General features: G+C 38.6%; 3 protein-coding genes across 7 annotated transcripts in view; 2 read left to right on the top strand and 1 right to left on the bottom strand.

The window, feature by feature from the left end:
- Nucleotides 1–1,697: 1,697 nt before the first annotated feature.
- LOC124305877 (DNA replication factor Cdt1) lies at nucleotides 1,698–6,974 on the top strand. Its single transcript, XM_046765820.1, has 6 exons — nucleotides 1,698–2,698; nucleotides 2,984–3,236; nucleotides 3,396–3,732; nucleotides 3,920–4,102; nucleotides 4,829–5,079; nucleotides 5,224–6,974. Exons 1-6 carry the CDS (start codon nucleotides 1,863–1,865, stop codon nucleotides 5,590–5,592), a joined length of 2,229 nt encoding a protein of 742 aa, XP_046621776.1. The 5' UTR covers nucleotides 1,698–1,862; the 3' UTR covers nucleotides 5,593–6,974.
- A 114-nt stretch (nucleotides 6,975–7,088) lies between these two features.
- Nucleotides 7,089–12,422, bottom strand: LOC124305880 (divergent protein kinase domain 1C). Of its 2 annotated transcripts, none has more exons than XM_046765836.1 (5): nucleotides 12,018–12,422; nucleotides 9,990–10,150; nucleotides 8,949–9,347; nucleotides 8,405–8,774; nucleotides 7,089–8,264 (listed from the first exon to the last, which is right to left on the bottom strand). In XM_046765836.1, exons 1-5 carry the CDS (start codon nucleotides 12,165–12,167, stop codon nucleotides 8,034–8,036), a joined length of 1,311 nt encoding a protein of 436 aa, XP_046621792.1. In that variant the 5' UTR covers nucleotides 12,168–12,422; the 3' UTR covers nucleotides 7,089–8,033. The 2 variants fall into 2 exon arrangements, with proteins under 2 accessions (XP_046621792.1, XP_046621793.1); XM_046765837.1 differs by having other exon boundaries at nucleotides 8,405–8,693.
- The window catches only part of LOC124305878 (glycogen-binding subunit 76A), a 24,821-nt gene continuing 12,784 nt past the window's right edge, over nucleotides 12,015–24,051 (top strand). Inside the window, exons 1-3 of one of the 4 annotated variants that reach the window (XR_006908465.1) lie at nucleotides 12,015–12,148; nucleotides 12,435–12,582; nucleotides 13,820–14,162. The gene's annotated coding sequence lies outside the window, so the exon portion shown is untranslated. Of the gene's footprint in view, nucleotides 12,149–12,434; nucleotides 12,583–13,819; nucleotides 14,163–14,679; nucleotides 15,042–24,051 lie in introns of those variants that run through there. The other 3 variants (XM_046765825.1, XM_046765826.1, XM_046765824.1) reach the window with 3 other exon arrangements.

The following is a 24,051-nucleotide window of genomic DNA, read 5'->3' as shown; positions in this document are numbered from 1 at the left end:
CCATACATGCTCCCATGTTTCCTCCTCCCCCTCGCACACCCTACACCTACTCTTTTCCTCTTCTTCCCAGTACCTTGCCTCTTTCATCTCGCTTCCTAATCTAAATCTTGCCACCCTTCTCCACCTGCTTCCCCCCATCCCTTTCCCAGATATCCTGGTATCCCTTTTCCTTTCACTAGCCTGTACCATCTGTTGTACCTCGATTCCCTTATTTTCTCTTACCTCTCTTTTCTCTGTTCTTCCCTTTCTCTCTCCTCTATTTCCTTAAACTCCATCTCGCATCTCTCCCTTCTCGCGACTACCTTTTTACTCTCTGCTCCCCTTTCCGCAAAGAAACTTTCCCTTTCTCTTTCCCATCTTGATCCCTGCCTCCCAGCTTCTGCCTTTTCCCTCATCCACACTATTACCGGGTGATGATCCGAGTCAACCCTATCCCCAATTTCTATCCTTTTGTTTAACCTCTTTCGCTAACCCCTTTGTATTTTTGGCGAAAATTTAGGCGATTTTGGAAAGTGTTTAAATAAATTATTTCTGGCACTATTCCGACGTTATTTTGCGGGAGAAATCGATTGGGCGCGGTTCCAATACGCTGCGATCAACGCATCAAAAGTTAGAGCCAAAAAACGAGAACCTGTGTTTTCGGCATTTTTCAGCAGGTGCAGTTTCCTCCCTAGGTTCTCTCCTCTTGATCCTACGCTCTTTGCGCTGCGTTTTCCGAGTTCCTGGAGGTCAAATTAGTCAGGAAAGGGTCATACAAATCGAATCTGAGACCAGAAATTTTTTGGTCGAAAAATGAAAAAAAAGTAAGGCTTACCCCTTTGTATTTTTGGCGAAAATTTTGGCGATTTCGAAAAGTGCTTGAATAAATTATTTCTGGCACTATTCCGACGTAATTTTGCGGGAGAAATCGTTTGGGCGTAGTCGCAATACGCTGCGATCAACGCATCAAAAGTTAGAGCTAAAAGACGAGAACCTGTATTTTCTGCATTTTTCAGCAGGTGCTTTTTCGGTTGCCGTTTCTCTCCTGTTGGTCCCACGCTCTCTTCGCTGCGTTTTCTGAGTTCTTGAGGGTCCAATTAGTCGGGTAAGGGTCATACAAATCTTCGGAGGCGATTGGTGATGGACGCGGTTTCGCGTCTCTTCAGGGGGTCATCGAGCTGATGAACATTTCTAAGTCGCAAACGACCAATAGTATTACGTACTCACTTTGTGCCGACTCAAGCTCAAGCTTTCATACCGGCACTACTCAGGCTGCTACGAATGTCGGTGAGAGCCTGTTAGGTAGAGTCGATAGAGCAGAACCCTCCTACGCTCGCGCGCTCCTACGAAAACTGATCACAAACATTTACCCAGGGGTATTAGTCGTTGTATTCTCAAGTCAACGAATAATCTGAAAATGACTCATGGGGTCAGGAGAATTTGTCATGTAAAATCAGTGGCGAGGGTGGCGAGTCATACTTCTTCATTCTATCTGATTATTTCAATTTCTTTGTTTTACTATGTATAGATACTTCGAGTTCATTCAATAGGTTTATCCTCAAGAACACAAATCTACCAAGATTTTCTGTAATCTTTTAGTCAAACCAGTTTCACCGGAAATACGATTGCGCTTATTGCGGAGGAAACTTGAACTTCTGTCCTTCATTCGAGTGTTGCCCCATCTATAATTGCCGTATATTTACGCGCCAAAAGCGGCTAAAGACGCGGGAGTAAACGATGGAGTGAGACATCGGCGACCGATCCAAGTACGCGAGACTAGCAGTGTTGTTCATTAGACAAAAAAAGTATTCCATTCGAGACAGCCAGAAAATTGGCGCCTGCCAGATAATCGTAACGCCAAGAACTGTTAGAATCGGTTGAAAATGTCGCAGCAGTACGTTGACGCTTATTTCAACACCCGAAAACGGACAGCTGCCGAAGACGTTAGGAGCAGGACCAAAGTCCTCATCCTGGACGATGATCAAGCTGTGAACGTGGCAAGCAATCTGAACGATCGTAATGTCGATGAGACAAAAAACCTCGACTCATTAGCCTCTCCGGCCATTCAGGGGGACGATACTAACCCCAAAATGAGTCCGAAGATCATCTTCGCGAACGTGGACTCCAAGCAGATCGAAGGCTGCGAGATCCGCAGTAGCGTTGTTCGTCCCAATCGCGTCGTACGAAACATTCAGTTTGATGCGGTGAAGGCTGGGAGCCCTAAGAGCCCGAAATCCAGTTCACGGAGCCGCAGCGGTGCTCGTATGAAAAAAACCGCAACCCAGGAAGGCCAGCCGGACATCCGCGACACCTTTTTGAAACTGAGCAAAGACGAAGGCGAAGCCAAACAAAAGAGCAACGTTATTTTCGAGAAGAAGGGCCTTCTAAGTCCGACCAAAAAGCGACCGTCGACGCCTCAGAAAGTTCCTCAGCACTGCGCTATACAGAAGGTCACCAATACCAAGACCTACGAGACAGCCGAAGAACAACCAGCTGCTGGATCTGTGACGCCTAAAAAATTATCCACAATGGACGCCTTAGCCCAGAAGGATCTCAGCCTTGGAGAAATAAAAAACCGAATTAACCGGTCGTCCAGACTTGCAGAGCTCAAAGCTTCAATTGCTAAGATCAACAAGTGTGCTGCGAAGCTTGGCGAGATTCAGGCTAAAAAACCTCAAATTCGGAAGTTTGAAAATATTGAAGTGGAGGTTCCTGTTAGGTATATCAAATTCCATATTTTTGTTACATTCTTCAGTGCCGTTAACCCCTTCCTTATAAAGTCACCCAGTTGCGCTTTGCTCTCACCTGTAGATTGGTTAGTTTTTTTTTTTAATTTTCATACCATTACGATAAGATAAATAGAGTTTTCTATGCTATTGACAAAGGCTGTACAAAAAGAAATGAGTGTCCATGAGGCAAGGTGACATGATGAAAAGCTCCTTATATGTTTTAAGAAAATATCAGTTTACTGATGAAAAATTATTTTAATTTCTTTTGTTTAAAGTCCGCAGAAAGCGATGATGTCTCCAAAGAAGAACGTCTTAACCCCAACAAAGAACGTTGAGCTGCCAAAGAATGCTAGCCCTCAAAAGCGGCTACTGTTTGCTCCTAAAGAGAGTTCAGGCAGTCCTAGTAAAAGTCCTACTAAGCAAGCTGCCTATCAAAAATATCAATCCTTGGTTGAATCTGGAACACCGACTTTGTTGCTACCTTACAATTATCGCCTTTTGGCTGAAGCCTTTAGATGTGTTGATACTGTACGTAACCTATTCAAATCAAATCTTTGGGTACTAATTATTTCCAGTTTCGCTTTCAATTGCTTTTCTAGTGAAATTTCATGCTTTCTGGAAATTTTAATACCAGCACGACTGGACCTTAGAATTTTATGGTTATGAAAGAGACGTACTATTTTACAGGTTGTTTCATTGCTGTTCAATCGAAAAGAAGTTATAACATTCAAGAAGCTGAAACCAGCAGTACAGGAATTACTGAGGCGCAATTTTACAATGGATCATTTGGCACAGATTAAAACAGTGTATCCAAATGCCTTTGTGTTTAATCAGGAGAAATTACATAACTTTGGTTCTTCCTCCAAGCAGGATAAGTACGAACTTGTTATAACGCCTATGGTTGAGCCAAAGAATGGGAGAAACACACCAGATGCTGACAATGTTCTCAAGTCTGCCTCGGAAATGAGCATGTGTCCAACGGTCTTATTGCAACGTCGAAGAATCTTCTACAATACGCTTTTAGGTGAAAATCAAATTCCGTATAAGAAACTTATTCATGCAAAAAAGAAAATTCTTCCAAAATTTAATTAATCTGTATCTATTTGTGTTCACGAATCATGTAGAATTACTTCTTGTGCATCGAGGTTTTGATCCACGTTCCGTTATGTTTTATGCTCTTCATCCTTAACAGCTTGGTTCTTTCTTTACAGATCTGGTCAAGGATTGTCATGAGAAATATCTTCTATCATTGAAGCCTCCAATGGTTATTCCAAAGGAGAAGTTGACCAGATGGCATCCGGAATTTGATGTGGAAAGTTGCGCTACTATCGAAAAAGCTGAACTGCCGCAACCTCCTAACATTGAAAAATTTACAACTGCCAAAGACGTACTTCGTAAGTTCACAAAAAATCACAAATACTTCTATCATATCTATTGAATTCTAACGAGTTGTGATAGTGATTATTGGTTACAACGTATTTGTTAGTATTTTCCGAACTTTTCAAAGGCATTGAGTAATTGCAAAGATTCCTTTAAGTTGCATAATAACATGTAATTCCAACTTGCAGTCTTATTTTTTTTCCTCAATCAGTTGCACAATTGCTGACTATCAGCATAAATGTTGACACAATTTAACATTGAGTAATTTATTGTAAATCTAGACAAGAGACCCATGACACAATTAGCGTTGAAAATTGTGTTTAATGTTTGACCCTAATTTTGCAATATTTCAATGTAGATCACATGCATCAGCAGATACCTTTATATGATGCAATTATCGAATAAAGATAGAATCGTTATATCAATAAATGCATTAGGCACGCTGCTTACAGCTGCCAATTATTATCCAGAACTTTCGGCACTACTCATTCAATCGTTCAATTACTTGTTCGTTAAGCGTAAATTATCTGATATGATGCTTAAAGCATATGCTAAAATTCCACCCCTTATAGACGGCTTCAAGTTTCGTCTACCGAGACACCAGACATTGGAAAGAATCAGTAAGCTAGTAACTTGGAACGGAGAAGTTCAGCAATTTGCTGGATTAAAGTAGACGCTTTTACCAGGTTTAATTATGTCAATATTTTATAATAACTAAAAGGGGGTTTGTATTTTTACAGAGAAAGCCAAGGACATGTTCAACTGCAACACGCGTATGGAAAAGGCTTTGCAGAGGTTGGCAGAAGCTAAAATGACATCAAGATCCGGTTCACCCAGCTCAACCTTGACTGTCGATGTATCAACTCAGATTAATGATCAAGAAATGAGAAAAGTTAACATTTCTATTGTTGATACACCACCTGCTACTCCTACACATAACAGTTACCTTAGCACAGCTTTCAAGGGTATTCCAAAAGCGCTTCTTGAAAAGGTATGTCAAGTTTTGCGAAGGAAAAACATTTAACTAATCGAATTACCATAAAAACTGAAAAATATATATTGATTGTGTTTGTTTAAGTGATAATTCTGGTTTTACAAGCTCATTTAAAAATTCTTTATCTCGTGTGTAACACAGGTTCGCGCGAAGCAGGCAGCGAAGGCATTGGAATCAATGACGAGAACGTCGGACTCAGACAAAGAGGCAACTCAGTATTCGCGGTTGCCAGAGCTGTCCAGAATTCTGCGGAATATTTTTGTCGCGGAAAAGAAGGGTGTCTTACCTATGGAATTCGTTATCAAAAAGCTCGATAATTCTTACAGGGCAAAATTGACCCCCAACGAGCTGGAGGATCTTATCAAACTGATGTGCAAGCTGCTTCCTGTTTGGGCGAGTATTCAGAAGGTGCAAAAAACTAATTACTTGAAATTGACCAGAGATATCGATGTCAACAAAGTTGTCAGAAGATTTGAAATAATGGCCAATAATAAAGTGAACGCTTCTTAACAGTGGTAAGCATTGCTATTGTAATAGAAATTTAATCGACTTGAATAGGCAATTTGAATATAATCATTATTCAGTGTACAACAGCTTCAGCTGTGCCATGTGAAGAATGTAAAAGCTCATTTATGATACCAAATCGATTCAAAGACTTGAAGACTTGTGGAAAAGATTTTTTGATGCGGGTTTTGCGATCAACACGCAGAAGTTAGGTTTAGATTTAATTTTAAGAAAACCTTTCACTTTCCTTTTTGCGTCCGCGTTTCGTACCGTTTTCTTTTGACCGTGTTCAAGCGCAATAGATTCACTTTTGAAAAACCTCAGATTTGTTAAATATTCTCTCATCATTGGCAATATACGAATTCTTACCTTATCGCTTATGTGATGTTTGTCAATTTTGAGGTGATATTTTATTAATCCATGTCAGAGTACAGATCATCTCTTCTCCATCTAAATAGGCAGTTACGATCTACTATTCACTATTTCTTCTTCCTCATGCGACTGATGATATCAGTTTACATTCCATATATTTACTTTTTGTTTATGATATATGATTGTCAGTGATAAATTTTTTGTTCTGTCGTTGAGTTACAATCCATTTGAGTATCTGAATAATTATGCCGATGGAAGCAATATTTTAAAATAAGGATTAGTATTGAATTTTTTCGTATATCGTTTACACACATTTTAGTTTGTCGTATTATTTGCAAAGAAGAAGAATGGTATATTTGTCAGATTCATTATTTGATATTTCTAGACACATGTCAAATTTGTCGATCTTCACATTTTATAATTTAATTTTATACTAAGTTAAAAGGCGGAATTATACCTGAGGTCAGAATTACTTCGGCTGTGGCATTGATAACTCGAATAACTTGTATGTTGTACCTATGTTTAATATTAGATCTCTTCACTAAAAAATTGGAAATTAAAGACAGCTGTTATCCAAATTCAGAATTATTAATTTCGAGGGTTGAAATGCAATCCAGTAATAAGATAACTGAACAAAATAAAACTTCAAAAATTCGTTATAGATTTCACCACGTAAAGATTATATTTCGGTATTGTACGTCGCGTTAGAAGAAGCGTCTTCCTATAAACTATATACTACTTATATAATAAGCAATAGTATTCGTATTTACAATGTTAAATGATGTACGAATTTGTCTTTACTTGAAATTCTTTGCATGGTCCAAATTCAATTGATTATGGTAACATGACTACATGGAAGGACTTGCACAAATAAGTTTTAGAAATTTTCTGGACGTATGTTAATCGAGCTTAGTTATAGCTAAATATTTATACATATACCATTATTGAAGCAATTATATCTTGGGCATCGACTGATTGTGAGTTTTTTGTCTGCACAAATAAAATATCCTTTACGCAGATTTGGAACATTTTTCTACGACCGAGTCGGACATCGAAACTTGTGGATTTTTTTCCATCATCTCCTCGAGTTTATATTATAGGATTATGTAAGCGATAATAATACTACAAAATGAAATGCTGATAATGTTTAATATTTTTGAATGCTGGTTAATAACGTTATACAAATCTATTTCTATTGTAGTCGTAAGTACATGCATATAAATTGCTTTTTGTATTCTTTGAAATCAGGTGATTAGGCATCAACGTGACATTTTTTTTAGCTATCGAACCATATTATTGGTATGTTTTCTGATTTCACACACAATGTACAGATCCGTTAGTTTTTCTCTCTTTCCGAGAAAAATATTTCATCAACTATAAACGTGTACCTATATTTATATACATTATTTGTATTTTGGAGAAAACTGTCACATCTCAATAAATTGCAGAAAATCGAATCATGGAGTAACGAAATAGGCACGCGTTATGTGGAATGGAGGACCCTGCACGTATTGATTTTTTTCGTCCGTCGCGTGCACCAAGCTAATGGAAATTTCAGGCAATAATACCCGTGATAAAATATAATTCTAAGGAAGACGAATATTACATAGTTTCTTCCTGCTTAATCGTAACCAAGAATAAGCATAATTATAAACTTTATTCCCTGTAACGTCTAGACAATGTCAATATCTAATAAGTAGTCAACATTTCAATTTCCTAGAGACTGTTTGGTTTCGTGACTATATTTAGTGTGTAACAAGACTATTAATTTGTGTAGGAACTACAAAGTTATCGAGAAGAGAAGCATAATATCTATTGACTTGCTATCGACAATGCGGGTCATTGCTTACTTTCAAGAGATTCTTTTAAAAAATGATGAAAATATGTGAATCTATGCACATTGCACGTATATGATGAAAAATCCGTGTCATTTGAACATGCGCGTTTGACGCACATGATTTTTTTCTGTCATCTGACACGTTACTGTTAATCACTGCGAGTCTTCTCGTTGATAGCGACAACATTGTCCATCACCAAATGTTCAAATCATGTTTAAAAGACCCAGGACGATTTCATCACTCCGGAGTGCTGAACTGCTGCTCCATTTCGCTCAACATGTTGTACAATCTTGATTTCAAACTATCCGGTACAGCAGCCCTCGGTAAATTTGTCACATCACCGGCTGGATTTGCACATTGCCTCAACATCACCGCCAAAGTGCTTGTTGTGTGTTGAGACATTAACAGGCCGGGGATTATTATCGTCCCGGACAAGGTCCAGCCGAGAAAGATTTTCTCGCATATTATCTAGAAAGAAAATTATGCAATTGTAACTGATTCGTCGGATTAGTCGTTACATAATCTAGTTTGATATCGACGTAGATTCGAATGCAAGGGGCCTTTTTGAAAAATTGTGAAATCGTCAGAAAGCTTCGGTGCCTAAGTACCTGAAGGTTGTTGTTCACTACCGGAGACTCGCACTTCTGTTTCGAAGAGCAAAACGATCTGCAATCAAAGAAGTCACAGTCCTCGTGTTTCTCGCAGGATCGTCCGTCAGCCAAGAGGCGGGTAAGTGCCGTTTTGGAAAATACCGCGTCCAAGTCGAGGAACTTCAATCTTTGACCCCCGGGAGGCAGTCCGAAGTGATTGATCTTCACGTCGCAGAGGTGAAAAGGCTCTACGAAATTCGAGTCGAATTCCTCGAGGAGGTCGAGGATCATCACGGCCAGCTTCAACCTTCGACAACGGGAGAAGTCGCAACGAGTTACGATTTTGCAGCATCTATCTGAGAAGGTTTCACGGTGTACCAGTAGACGACTGGAATAGTGAACCGAATTTTGAGAACGTTTTCATTCAAAAACCAATTTCCAATTTGATTTGGGTTTGTGTTATTCAAGCGTATGTTGATCGAGCATCGATTTAAATACTTTCAGCCGCCAACTCAAACGTATCCCCTTAATTAATTTTAGGTAAAAAAAATTCAAGATGAACCTCTTTGCCCATTCTGGTTTCGAGTCCGAGAGGGCAAGAACTCCGGTCGGCGTTTGGATGGGCTTGACGTATTCGACTGCGAAAAAGGTACCGCAGGTTCCGATCAGTTGCGGAAATACGTCCCTGTCCTCGTAGAGGATCGATAGGATGTACTCGTTCTCCTGAAGGAGCGGCCAGACATTCTCCATCTCCAGATTGCGTCGTGTCGGGTTCGTCTCGACGTGGTGTCGCCGCAAACGACTCAAACGCTTCAGCTGCTCGCCGGTGATCGTCAGATTCAGATTGTTTGTTATCAGGTCTCTAATCATGTCCGCGAACTCTTCCTCGGAAGGGAAGTGCTTGATACCAGCGGTGTCCGTCCAGAAAAGGGACTCCGATTGATCGGGATTCGACTGTATTCTGTGGCAAATTCAAGACCCGTGATTTTTTTTTCAGTGTTGATTTCTGGCACGACGAAAACATATAAATGTTGTATAAAAATTACCTTCATATACAAGAGAAATTAATTTGCGACGAAAACGAAAAAAAGCTCGTATTTCGCCAGTCACTGCGATGGAATCCGAACTATTAAACGACTACCGTACTAAAAATATTTCTATTAGTTAGTTAGGTCTGTATGGTTGACTGTATGATTTTTGATGTAGTTCATTCGTATATATTTTTTAGATATTTTATCGAATTTACAAGATAAATCATGTTATAAATTACATGCTGCATTCTTTCAAATCATTTTATGATTTAACACACGAACATTTTCAATAGAGTACATCCAGAAAAGTATATGGGGTGAACTTCCACCTCGGATTCTTTCTCTTGGATTCTTTCGTGTCGAAACTGACGAACACTATGCCAGATGATGAAATTTATTAACTCCAGTACCTTTTTCCATTTAATATAGTGTTGCTTTTCATTGAAGTAAATTGCTCAAAACGTTGAACAGGAAAAAGTTCAGCAAATATTACTTTTGTTTCTCATCTTAAATTATTGAGCTTTGCCGTAAATCTGCAGAATCAGAATGATGTATGAAACTTAGCTCTTTACCTGGAAGCCTTAAAGACCAGCCTTGTAGTTTCCCAATGCGCGGAGAAAACGGCTTCCTTTCCAGCGTGCAGCGTCTCGCAGGCCAGAGAGTGAATTCTTTTCTCAGAACATAGGGGACCACACAATATTCCTGCCGCAGTCCCAGAGCTGTGTAAGGAACACTGAAAATTTTTCATAATATCCTGTTAGCTCGATCAATTCGCGATGCAATATACTCAACTGTGATTTGTATGTTACAATGTATTATCAAGAATTATCGTATTTCCAGTCATGCAGAATTGAATGATAATTCAGTCCCATTAGCATTTTGAAAGAGGGAGGAAAACGTTGGTCTAATCGAATAATTCTATACTCGACTAAAAATAAACTTACGCAAGAAGGTTTTTAATACTATACAAGCTGCAGTAATCGTGGAAGAATATTTTTCGCAGACCAGTGTCTTCGATCGTTTCAAAAATTGATGTTACAAACGATCTAATCAAAAAACCAGCTCTCCCGTTTCTATGACTTTCAATTTTTGTGTTCGAAGTTTTCACGCGCTACGGCGCTACAATTATTACTTAGAAAAATGTATTTGACGCAGAGATTGTTGTTTTCGGATCTACAAATAAACAAGCTTATTATACGATTTCGGAACCGAATTTCCTAGATGGAAAAAATTCTTGTATACTTTAATTATTCATAAATTTCGCATAAGCATACATCATATAGCGTATCTGTTATCTAAGTGTGAAATCACACCCGCGCTGCACGCGATAATATCGAGTTACATTGGAGCTGTTGATATTCTGCGCGAATACTTTCGTACTTTGAAGTTTTTATGCGAAGGGTTTTAAATTTAAACATTTTTAACATTTCAAAAGATGCGAGTTTTCAATGCAACGAATAACTATTTCCTTTTGAAGCATGCAAGTACAAAAAATAAACGACAGTTAATTCAGTCAAGTAGAATTATCGTACACTGGACTAAATTGTTCTTATATCTTGACTGAACAATAAATTCCTTCAAAAGTACCGCGTAGTTTTGTCATGGCTTATACCAGGGTTTCCCAACCTTTTTTGTGTCAAGCCCCCCCGTAATATAAATAACGTTTTCATGCCCCCCCCCCCCCCCCCCCCCCCCCATAATATTTTTCGTGGCAATAAAACAAACTCACTTTATTTTAATATGATTTATTTATCAATTACAACTTTTATGTATTTTCAAATGAATATTAATATTATTACTAGTGAGATACTTGAGCTTGCACGTTCTGTACTAGCTTGTCGATTCTAGGTACAGTTTTTGCCAAAGTTATTTATAGACGGAATCAATCACTGTGATATTATGACGTTATAATATACGCGTTAAAATCCGTTAAATTAATTTTCTTTCGAAATTGCAAACGCGTGTTGCGCCCCCCTTGCTATTTCTCTACGCCCCACCAGGGGGGCGCGCCACACCGGTTGGGAAGTCCTGGCTTATACGATTGGCTGCAAGTTTTCTGACATCATACCAATGATCAACCCGCGCGCATTTCAAACGAACTAGGATTAATTCAAATTTAGCGAAAAACGTGTAACGTTCCTCAACAGTTTTTTTCTACTGAACACGAGCAGTCAATGTACCGAATATAATCAGAAATAGGTCCTTGAGGATATTTTAGTCTGTGAACGAAAATATACAGTGTAAGGTCAAGTGTGGTTACTGTTTGAGTTAATAAAAATTCAACGAATTAACGAGTAGAACAGGCGTCTGCAGGCTATTAATTAAGGTTGTAGCAATGGCAATAACAACAATGAGTAGCCGTCGTGGCCGCGCAGATGAATGCAGTAAAAAAGGAAGAGCGCTTGCGCGTTTCTTGAAGACTAGTGCAGTCATCACGTGACCGTCTCAGCTGACAAAGTCTACACACTTGCCGCACGCGTTGCGCATCGCTGCAAAGTGTATCGGGGGTGGCGTATATCATATATTATACTTATAGTGAAGTATGCATAAGTGCCGTATTTAAAATTATATAATATTATATTAATATTAAATATACTCACGACTTTGGATACGTGCCTCCAGGCCTCTAAATTCGTGCACATTATCCCCCAGTGGATAAGCAAGTAGACGATGGATGCCAGGACGAGAAACGCTGCTACAGAAACGAGTTTGTAGTGGATTATGAAGCCAGGTAACCGTTTGATGTTCATCTTCGTTGTAACTGTCTTGTGTGTCTTCTATTCTTTAATAATTCTCCACCGTTGCCAATTGAGCTGTTAACTCTTTCTTCTTGTATCATGAAACATGCTCCAACATCTTCGAGGATGATCAGCCGCTCTGATTTTCTTACCGGGAATTCACCGCATGGTAATTCCGACCTTTGCTCATCCTCCCCATTGTTACTAGTTTCAAAATGTTTTCACGCAGCTTACTCGAAGAATGTTAGCATACATCTGCAGCTTGATTTTTTCCTCCAGCTGCCGCACTTGCTGCGAGCGCCTCTCATGGATTAATCACAGTACGTAACAAGCCATCTAAAATATTGGACAACGCGGCAGATGGAGCCGCCAGTTTTCGTATTGAGCGTCTGTATCCGCCTATGGCTGCAGCCGAAAGCACTTTCAGGTATGTACGGCTGCCTACTGTAGGGCTGCACCGACCTGCCTGGACATCAAATTACTGTCGGTAATGCAGGGTGCGAGACTATCGATCTTCCGTTTTTTCAAACTAGCATAGCTGCCAATTAGTGAAAGGGTGTTTTTCGTGTTCATGATTTACAATATGATTGTCGATGATCAACATCAGCTTAGGGCAAGAGTATAACAACATAAAAGTAGTTGTTCATCGTATTTACCGATGGGAACTAACTCAATGCAATAAATATTTGATGATAGATGTATTTGTGAAAGTATTTGCTTAACTGACAATTTACAATCAGGCGCCGATCAATTCAATTTATATTCGTTACAGAACAAGGTGGAGTGCAGGTGATAATTTAAAATCTTTGAAACGTTGAAGTAACTCTGTATCGGATACCAAATTTAACAAGTCAGGTGGGAAGAAATTTGGATAGGTTTCAAAGTGTATTTTCATCCTAGACGTCGTTATTCCGCATTTTTACGTATTTCAACAGGCTAACGCGAAGTCGCTGTAGCTGTCGTCATGGTTATTCCGCGAATTTGCTAACATTTGCAGGTCTTTGCTCTGGCCTCACGGTTTAAATGACTAGGAGCCGCGGGTGACGCGCATAACTTTATGACGTACGTGCCGAGGCGCGTGCCCCGTTCACAAATAACCTCGTTATCTGGGTGCGTCTACTGCAGCTCTACGCATGGTTAAACTTGTTACATACATTGTATCTCTATAACGGGACAGGGCCGTTTTACCTGTACAGTCAATCTACTCCTTTCAATACAGTGTTCGGAAACGAAGACGCCATCTTGTGACTGAAAATGTATCACTCGAAAGGACTCGTATTCAGTTATAAAAGTTGATTTTTGTCACTGTTTTTACTTCGCATTAGCTCAAAAGAATGAAATAAGAATTTCACCGCTTGCACGAAGTTTTCTGTGCCTTGATATTTGGATAATTTACCTACAATAATCTGCTTGTTGATTTGAAATTTCGAAAAGCATGCACACGTGTTATTTGCCTCTAGCTGGAAATGCGATTGTGAGTAATCCTCACGTTTCTGAACGGATTGAGGCAGTGAATGTCATTTAATTTTTTTGGTATGCAGAATAATTTTGTACCAGACGAGCGATTGCCAACATCGCAAAAATTCGAGTGTTATTTTTAAATAACGAGTGATCGGATTTTATGTAAGTACTTATATACAACCGACGCTTCCTTTATCCAACAGGGTATATAGCTCGATCCTAGATGCTGGACGACGAGTATAAAGATTTATCATCACTTATTCTTACGATGGCATCAAAAATCTACGTCGCAGTGGAAAGACCGACGATAAATCACGATGAGTTAAAAAGATCCCTGAGTCGATAGTTAGAAAATTAATCGTACACACGCGTAAAGGTGATTTTCATGGATTAAATTTTCGGTTATTAACAGTTGGTTAAATGTGAAATTATACGTCAGTGGCTCTATATATCATTTTGTTTGACGTTAAACAATATTCAATATTTGACGAGTTTTGTAAATCAGTTTAGAATGTAAATGAAATTACAAAAGCAGCCCTTTCTGATTCTGTGCAAGAAACAATGTTTCTCTCGATATTATAAACTTGAAATTATCGTTAAGCGTTACTTCACGCATAACATTTTTTCATCGAAAGAATAATTTTCACATCAGATACATATGTATCCAAAAACTTGATACGTGACAATCACTTGTACATGCTTACAAGTATTGCAAAAGGAAACTTATGGTACGGTTGGTTCTTGATCTGCGTTCGGATATAACAGTTTTGAGAGTGCAGAGTTCCAACTTAAGTGCCTCACAGGATGAAAAATCACCTCTGGGTCATCCGTGTGAAAGATATAAAAGAAAATGCCGATGACCTTACAGTACCGGTGATGCAACCGACCCACAGTAGTTTTGATTCGAATATCGAAAAAAGCGGTGGTCGGCGCGCGGCGAGTTTTACGCCTGCGCAACGGCATTTTGACGCGCGTCGCAAAGCTTTCGCCGACGTCGATGGGACGCGGTTTTACGAGCGGCGGTACCGAGCGTCGCATGCTGCCGCCTCGCGGCGCCTTCGTCCTATTTTCTGCAGCGTTGGTTCGCGAACCAGATGCGAATAATCGCGGGTACCTACACATGTGTGAGATACCTGCGTGCTGCGCTGTCCCGCGACCTTCGATGCCCTTGTCAGACCGCCGGCGAGCCGTCGTCATTTTTCCAAAGCAACGCGCACCGCTCGTCTCGACGCGGATCGTCCTCGCGAGTGCCGACTCCACGCTGCTCTAATATGATAACCCGGCGTCACAGAACTCGCCGGCAAAAAAACAGCCGAGTGTCAAAGTGAGGAGTGCTCATTTTCGAACGCAGTTTATCCCAAATTTCGCCGGATCCTCGTTGTCACCGCTGCAGAAAATCACATCGGAGTTCAAATTTCAAAAACAGTGAGTGAATATGTTGTCAAATTTATTTTTGCCGCGTTTATACCAATGTATCGAATTTTCGATCTTCTTCCCAGTTCGTCTCAACTCAAATTCCGCGTATCGCGAGATGCGCAAACATTGCCAGAGCGTGCAGAAAAATTGTAAACACTCATCTCTGCTGAATCTCTACATGCATCCACCTGCAGTATCTGTAGATATCTTTCTTTGTGTCTACCTTGTTTTCGCCTTACCATTCTGTAACTTACACGCTTTTATACACATCATATGATATACACGCACACGCGTTTGAAGGAGGACAAAATTTTTCGCGTACGACGCGATGGCAATGTGCAATGTACTACATTTATACATGCACATGTATGTTTTAGGCATACGTGACAGTGAGAGTGCAATGTGTACATTCGTCCTTTTTCCCCTCGACATTTGATACAGTCGACCTATGCACACACCGCGGGTTGTATACGTTATTTGAAACAGGCGCGTCGTCGTTTAATGTCTAAACATAGGCGCGATTACTCTGCGTAATTGTGCTGGCGCTCTGCCAATTATTGACGATGTGTTTCGTTTTTTTTTCCTCATTTTTTCTCACTTCCTTCTTACCGTTGCGCCGTTGATCTTTTTTCTTTGCAATTCGTCACACGTAACATTGCCTTGACACATTTAACCGCGAAATAATGACAGATAAAGGAAATTGTTTTAACAAAAGTTATAGCGGGATATTCAATTGCAATGATATTTAGCTGAAATTTAAGTCTACCTCCGACGTGCAATTGGCTAGACTGTTATGACGCAATAATGAAGAAAATTTGAATCGTATCTAATTCGTTTTATTAAGGTTCTGCAATATTCTGTTCCGTATGCGGCACTACGTTTCTCATTTAAATTTTTCATCAAATTTAAATTTACGTATATAAAAGTTTGTTTATGAAAATTTTTCATCAAGTACTCATGTACTTGTGAATGAATAAAAGAGAAATGAATATATCGAAGAGGAAACGTACAACACAAACGAAAAAAACAGTGATGAAGCAGCAGTGATGAAATTAATCGGGTTAATTGATCAGGCGTATAAGAAGACGCGCGGCGAAATCCCGTCAGAATTTTCACATTCCGTGTAACGGGACGCGTGATATGTGTTATATACGATAATTATGCAAAAACGGAAAAGAATAACGCTTAGCGACAAGTTTTAACCGAGCGGCATAGGCTTCGAAATTCTCGTGAGACTGGAAATAAATATAATAATAAGAAAAACCCCGAAAATAAAGATAGATAAATCGATTTCCGCGGACGTTTTCCTCGACGTTTCGACGTCACGTGAGAGCGGCTCGTCGGTCACCTTGAAAACTGCGAGAAAGAGAAAAATGCAAAGAGCGAAAAGGGGAGAGAAGCAGATTTTCTTCGGTCTTGATCTAAAAAAGTTTTTCATTCACGTGGTTGAGGTGAGCCCAATGTATTACGTAAGCCTTAATATGCCTACGTGATGCGGACGCCGTAGGCAGAACAACGAGAAAATCGCATCCAAGTCGAGTCAATGTGCTAAACAGCATCTATTTGCATACAGATGCTTTCATTGCTTACATACTCGCAATTAGGCGAAAGCGGTTTATTTCTAATTGCGTACCGTCTGACAGCCGTATCGATCCTACATATGCGACGCATTTTCCCTTCTTTCTTATCATCCTGTAAAATTATCTGATCCCTTATTTCAGGGTACTTGAGTGAATTGAAAAAATTAATTCACTTATAAATAGAATCGATGATCTTCCGAATATTGGACAAAATTGCTTGTGTCCCACTTTTTATGTACTTTCCACATCGTGCGATTGTGTGCAGCATTGCTGCATAATGCATCCTTCCTCTGCCAAAAATATTTCTGTAACTCAAGAAGGTTGCGTATATGTGTATATATATGTATCTATATATACACATCTATATATACACGCACGTACACACACATATATAGTAACCTATATAATAAGGAATTACACTCATACTCTGACAAAACTGTGAAGTGGAGAATTTAGGTGTCTCTTAGTCTCTCTTGAAAAGAAACTTCAATTCATTGATTTTGGTAGGCGTTGATGAGGCTGAAGTTAGTAACGTTACCATAACGAAGTATCGGGGATAAACATCATTGTTGCGGAATTTTAGACTGAATTTCAAGGAGTTGGCTCTGCAAAATATGAGTAAATTTAGTTTATTATGGTTTGTTGAATTTCATACATTTTGAAAGGTGCGAAATAACGATTTTTCGTAAACACAGATCGTTACAATAACGTTACTAATTTCAGCCTCATACGCGTTGTATTATATTTATGAACAACGATGCAGGAACGCTGAAGAGTTTAACGAACGTTCGATCCTGTCTTTGCTGTATATTTAACTGTACGTCAACGTCAATTTACATTTACAAATTTCTTAAACAATGAAAAAATTCTCACGATTCTTTTATGCATGTGCACGAAACTTTTACGCGGGTTCTGCTAATTCCGACGCTTGTACGCGGTACGTCAAAAACAATCAAAAGGTCTATAATCATTATTACTATTGTTGTAATCAATTCGTATTGCGGGTGTTTTGGTGTATTTAACTTGTCTATTCTACGATGAAAATTATTCTGTGCTTGACGCAACAGATAGTTCACACATTCTCACATATTGGCACACAGCGGCGTAACTTTTGAATTTTCATAGAACCCGGCATCGATCCATCATTTAGAGTTCGAAGGGTATTTCAATTTCCATCTTGAAAATCCTTTGCCGACTAATAATTGCGATCATTAATGAAATAATATTCAGTATCACCTGACTCAATTCATTTTTTCAACCTCAATCACCAGGCACAAGTGCTTGTAATGTAGGTTCAGGTGTTCATTTTCTTTGCGCAGTTTGTTTTTTTCTAAATAAAACCACTACTCTTATCGGAAATCCAATTTACTCAAGATTTGCAGATGCATGCTCAGTAGATATGATTTTCTCTCAGGGTATAAAATTACTGTATAATATACGGCGGATCGACTAGATTTAATAATAGGGTATATTTACTTCTTTTTTCCGAATTCAAGAATTTGATTAATAAAGGTGGTGGAAAGAGAGAGAGAGGGTGAATAAACAGAAAGAAGAATTTGCTTTGCTCGGGTTTGTTTTTTCTAATTTTATAAGCTTTCAAATCCGACATATGTACAATGGTGATTTGGGAAATGAATAAAACTACATATTATTTGTAGTAACATTGTGTAATAAGCAATTGCGAAGATTGAGTTTCTTCTCTTTGAGTCTAATAGGCGGCGAAAGGTTTTGCAGCGGTTGCACGGTGTAAAAAATCCATCGATAACAGCGACTGACTACTCGAACGAATCATATATTTATACCAGGTTATAATCATTATCGTTATTATTACTATTATCATCGTCAACCTTACATTGTAGCTGATTCTCCTTCGTTTATAATTTACCGAGGGGAAAGTTATGTTTCATTAGATTACTTCAATCAATAATTTTTTAATGCACGGCTCGTGTTAATTGCTTACGCTGCAAAAATTTATCTGCATTTCTCGACTTTTAGCCGGAAAGAAATAATTGTAAGAAACGAGAGTTTTATACTCATCGCGTATGTGTGATGTCAGTATCGTAACAGACAGCTGTACAAACTTGTCTCGTTTCATCGTTGCAGAAATTCGTATAGTGAACAAAACGCATGTACAGCATTTTTTAAAACACTAATCAAGCGATGCAAAGATTTAGGACAAATCCTTGAAAATGGGATAGAATAAAATGGATTTATCGATATCGTGAGATAGGATCCCGTAATAACAACTTCGATATCTTTTACTCACTCAGTTATTACGCAAACTCAGGTGATGTTTCATACTTACAGTAATCGTTGCGTACAATATTACGAAGCTGCAGTGAGACACGAAAGAAGCAACATGGCGCCGAGAATAGAGATCAGCTGATCGTTTTATGGGTTAATGTCTCGAATTCGAATTCGGGCATTTGACTTGTGACATCACGTGGAAACCAAGTAAAAGGCAGGCTGGAACCGACTTTTATAATTAGATTTGTAGCATTGTCGCCAGGCGCCGTACATCGAATGTCAATTTTTGACAAAGCTTTGAAGTAATTCGCTCTCACGACGAACGTTCCGAACTCTGATTGTAGGGTTCTGTTATTTGTGGGTTCCAGAGGTGACCTTCGGACGAAAGATCGCATTCCTTGCAGCATCGCGTTATACAGCTTTTCCGAGGTGAACCGAGGCAGCCCGAAGCTCGTTGACCCCGTTGACCTCTCCGAGAGCTTCAAACTTTCGTATTGTGTGTACGTGTGTGGCACTTTGGTGTGCGTCAAGCGTTCGGCGTTCCCCGTTAGAAAGGTCACCTTGGTTACCATTGACTTTATTACCCGCCCGTAATGGGGCTGCTAGCTGAACTGCCTCAACGATGATACGAATCTCAAACCTATATCGAGCCATGCGGGATGCTTACGTGCAAATACACGTGTAACTACATTTGCCGATTCTCATAGGCACCGGCCATTTTGGATTTCCGGTCTAGGATATAAACATCTGCTAGTTTGGTTCCATGAGTTATTACCGCCGTTTTATATTTCCTCGCGTTACGGAATCCGAAGGATTTCCAAATTTTCTTCACAGACTTTACTAAACTTTACTCGATTTCGAAATACTGTTTAATGGGATGCTGCTTCCAAGGTTTCAAAGGATTTAGATGATTTTTAAAAGATTCCAATAAATTTCGACAGTTTTCACGTTACTTCAAACGATGCCAACCATTTATCGTACATTTCGACCGCACGTGGTGCTGGATAAATTTCAAATGACTTTTTTGAGACATCACAGATTTCATATGCAAGGTGCGATTTCAACAGTATTCAACTAATTTCAGATTTCAAGGCGTTCACCAAGTTCAGGTTTTTACACACACTCGAAAGATGCTAAATTCACTGTTCTCAGACATTTATCAAAGGTAAAACTACAGCTGAGCAATTCTTGCCATCATTTTGTCGGAGGTGAAATAGCGCTTGATAATATCCGAAGGTTCGCATCGATCTTACGGTACACATAAAACCGCAAGCGAGCGGACGGCGGCCATGTTAATAAAACGAGACAATCTCAACTTCAGTTAACCTACCAAATATATTACAAATATCCTTTTTGCGGTTTCAACTCGACTTGTGAAGCTAAAAAATGGGTTGTTCGTCTCGATTTGAGTAAAACAATTGCCTTTCCATTGTCGCGAATGTGCCTCGAGTAATTCATCGCTCATCAAACACATCTTCCCTTCTAGACGCAGCCTGATATTTCTCACGGAGTTGCTGAACAAGTGTCGCCAACTTGTGATAGATACGCGAAATTCCGTTTCCAACTAATGATGACAAAAAAAAAAAACATAATCGTGTAAAAAATAGTAACGAAGGCGTTTAGCGTTGAAATAAAAAAATAATTATCCAACACTGCAGAGTGACAAAGGTTGCACAGATTTACGTCCGTCTCTCGGGCATAACCAAATGTCATTCGATTTACAGTCTGCGACTGGTCCATGGCGTAACAACAGCTGCTGATGCTGCTCCGATGGCTGGCGAATCGTGGTGCAGCACCACTCGAATTTAGAACGACTTAACGACACTGTCAAAAATGCTGTACTATTTCCAGCTGGGTCGGCCGCAAGTTTTGGCACACGCATTCGCGAACCTGTTTACAGAATTGTTGTATAGCATAGATTATCCATACATCTATAAGTATAAACTGTGTGTAAATGTGCAAGCCTATGGATTACGTTCCACATCGCATGATCGGGGGGGGGGTCTGCATTTTTATTTTTGAAACTCTTATTTTCGTACCATTTTTATTACATGTATGTATACGTTTCGTTTCTAGCAAAACATTTTATTTCTTTTATTTTTTTTTTTATTTTTCATGCCATCCAAAGAAAACTGGATTTCGAATGCTAAGCCTGTAACTCTGTACACAATAACACCCGAGAGACACAAAATTTCAGCCCATGTTTGTAAGCAAAATTCACACTAACGTTGATACATTGTTTCTCCTTGTTTTTTTTTTTTTTTTTTCTCTTTCTTTCCTTCAATATCCAAAATTCGGCCGATATTTGTTACCGGAAATTTAACATTATAATCGACTGAAGTAAATCGAGTTCAATTTAATTTCAATGAAGTCTTCACGTAATGTAGAATAAAATGTGAACATCATTGTTATTAACTTTATTTCTATTTCTTGAACCTAAGGTCTTACCACTTTTCACCTCGTCATATACACGCATATTTTTTTTTTTTTTTTTAATTTTATTCACACACTCACAATCAGTTGCGATATCATTCTGGGTGGATTCCAAAAATGAATATTTCCATCTTTGACAAAAGCCTGCCGATTTTCGAATACCATTTCTTTTCAAAGGGATGTTGAAACGTGCGAAAATAAAACAACGAACTGACAATCATCGCCGTTGTTATTTAGCTACCCTGCACCTGACAATGACTCAAATTTATAAACATCACTTAACCAGACGATGGTATACAATAGGCTTACGGCTTGTCAACTACGTGACACAAATAGCCGTCGAAGGTGTAAGCGAGCAAGCGAGTTTGCAGAGCACGAGGTTCGAGTGGTAAATTAAGTATCGCAAACGCGTGTTTGCGTTGTTGAACATAGTTGAATATAGTTGAATATATATATAGTACATTCTCACAATCACGTAGTTCCCGTTTGTACCGCGTCTCATCGGTCAACTGACAGGAAATTATTCTTAGCTATTTGTTTTACGATCCACCTACACAGTTGAGCAGAGTTAAGGATAACCAAAACCAGCAAAAGGCAACACGACACTTTAGAGTTTAGAGTTCGTTCCGCGTTCGAAATTTCGACTCACTGGGTACATTTAAGCCAAATAACACACATATGGTGTTGCGTGATTGAATTTTATGGGAGCAACGACGTCTCTCGCGCGTTATTAACCACGTCTGTTATACAATTGTAATAAAGACAATGTTTCGTAGCTGTGAAGTAGCGTGAACATTGGGAAATTCCATTTATACTGAGAATTGGCAACGAAACAATATATTCTATTTGTTGATCCGTATAATCTATTCTCGTCGAATAATTTTATTCAAAGATATTCCGGATCGTCGGAAATGTGTTTGGAAAAATGAATTTGCTATCTTCTCTTTTACTTGCGATTGATTCCGTTTTGTTTCAATTCAACATTCGTTCGACAACACATTGTTCGTTTCAAGAACGCTTCAACCATCACATTTATTAACTTTTTTCAAAACATGGACGAAACGAAAAAGATTGTCGATTTTTTGATACAGCCTAGTACACATGAAATGAATATAACCACGAAGCAGCTCTTGAAGATTATTATGCAAATTAAGTCCGCTAAATATCCGCTGCTGCGAGTAGCTGGACACGATAATTAACCAGTGATAAGAATTGAATGCACCTTGCACTGTTGCTGCTGCTGTGCCGAAGCCTCTGAGCCAGGCTTATTATATAAGTAAAACGAAAAATAACAATTCTTAATTCATATACATAATTAATTAATTAACGACCTTGTCATTCCGTAAACCACATACATCCAATTTTTATTTGATATATTACAATTTTTTTAGAAAAGAATACTTTTGCGCATAATTTTGACGGTTTTAATTTTTTACGCGCATTTTATTACATTAACGCTCGTGCGACAAAAAGACGATCAGGAAAAAGGCAAACGAACAGAAAAAACAAATGTTTGCATCGTATAAACAAAAAAGGTGTCAACAAACGTAGACAGTCTAAAAGTTTTGCTCTGTAGTTATGAATTCTTTACATTTTCTGCTAAAAGCTTCGCTGATACGTATGTATTACAGCCTCGATGGAAAAAGAAATGGAAAAGAAAACAGGAATTTTCCACCCGCGGTATTGAAGTAACAGATTTTTATTATTATTCTTTTTTCTTTTTTCGTTTTCGCGAGCAAATATTATTTTACCCAAAAGTGAAAAGAAACGTGATTTCGTAAACATGTTCGACAAACAACAAAACGGTGGCCGGTGGTAATAACCGGTACTTCTTCTCGCTGGAATCGAGAATGCTAACTTCGAAACAGACTCATTCACTTCCGGTTTTAAATTGTCAAATTTTTATACATAGGCTCAGATTTAGAATATGAAATGAAAAAAGGTATTTAACTTCGACGAAAAACAATTTGATCCAAGTTGAATGATTTAAGGCCATGTGGTACTCCTACCCTTACCGATCGAGTAAACCTACTCTTTTTCTTCCCACATTAAATGAACAAACGAACAAACGAAAGGCTACAAAAGAACGATGCACCATCGAAATTTAAACCCTTTTCGTTTGTTTGTTTATTTAATATAGAAAGAAAAAGGGTAAGTTTGCTCGGTCGGTAAAGGTGGGAGTACTAAGTGACGTTAAAATTATAGTTAGTCACTCTCGTGTTTCAGTAATGAACGCTTGCATGAAATTACCGATTTTTTTAAATTAAATTCGTAAGCGAGAAAAACTGGACAATATTAATGAACAAAGTTGACTTATTGAACCTTGTCAGTTTTATATCAAAATAGTAATTTCGCCCATTAGACATTTTTATCCTGAAGAATAATTCATTGAACGGTTTCAGTAGTTGAAAAAGAAAAATTAAAAAATATTTTTTACTGCCCGCTGTGTTATAAATTTTAAAAATTACTTTTATACGTTTTAATACCAGAAGCCTTTCTTCATTGTAGTTCATACTAATGATAACAGTAATTATTATTATTCAGAAGAAAATCATCAGCTGTTTTAATTTATACTCATTAAAAATACACATTGATTTACAAACGTTTTAATCGTACGTTTGAGTCACATAACCTATCGGGTTGATTGTGAGTTCATTCGGTTGTTAAACTTTCTACCCGTATGAAAATATTTTTTTAAAAGACGTATAAAGCATTGTAAATAAAAAATAAAAACAGCATCTTGCTCGCTTAAACTTTTC

This window comes from Neodiprion virginianus, chromosome 5 (genome assembly GCF_021901495.1).
Source record: "Neodiprion virginianus isolate iyNeoVirg1 chromosome 5, iyNeoVirg1.1, whole genome shotgun sequence".
Taxonomy (NCBI): domain Eukaryota; kingdom Metazoa; phylum Arthropoda; class Insecta; order Hymenoptera; family Diprionidae; genus Neodiprion; species Neodiprion virginianus.
The sequence above is the reverse complement of the archived record's forward strand: the minus strand, read 5'-3'. Positions and strand labels throughout refer to the sequence as shown.

What these genes read in the sequence shown, in the direction of transcription:
- LOC124305877 (XM_046765820.1), top strand. Translation starts at nt 1,863, where the DNA reads ATGTCGCAGCAGTACGTTGACGCTTATTTCAACACCCGAAAACGGACA. An exon ending in GAAGTGGAGGTTCCTGTTAG is followed by an intron (nt 2,699 to 2,983) that starts GTATATCAAATT and finishes TTTTGTTTAAAG; the next exon opens with TCCGCAGAAAGCGATGATGT. An exon ending in CCTTTAGATGTGTTGATACT is followed by an intron (nt 3,237 to 3,395) that starts GTACGTAACCTA and finishes ACTATTTTACAG; the next exon opens with GTTGTTTCATTGCTGTTCAA.
- LOC124305880 (XM_046765836.1), bottom strand. Translation starts at nt 12,167, where the DNA reads ATGAACATCAAACGGTTACCTGGCTTCATAATCCACTACAAACTCGTT. An exon ending in GGAGGCACGTATCCAAAGTC is followed by an intron (nt 10,151 to 12,017) that starts GTGAGTATATTT and finishes AAAAATTTTCAG; the next exon opens with TGTTCCTTACACAGCTCTGG. An exon ending in CTGGTCTTTAAGGCTTCCAG is followed by an intron (nt 9,348 to 9,989) that starts GTAAAGAGCTAA and finishes AATTTGCCACAG; the next exon opens with AATACAGTCGAATCCCGATC.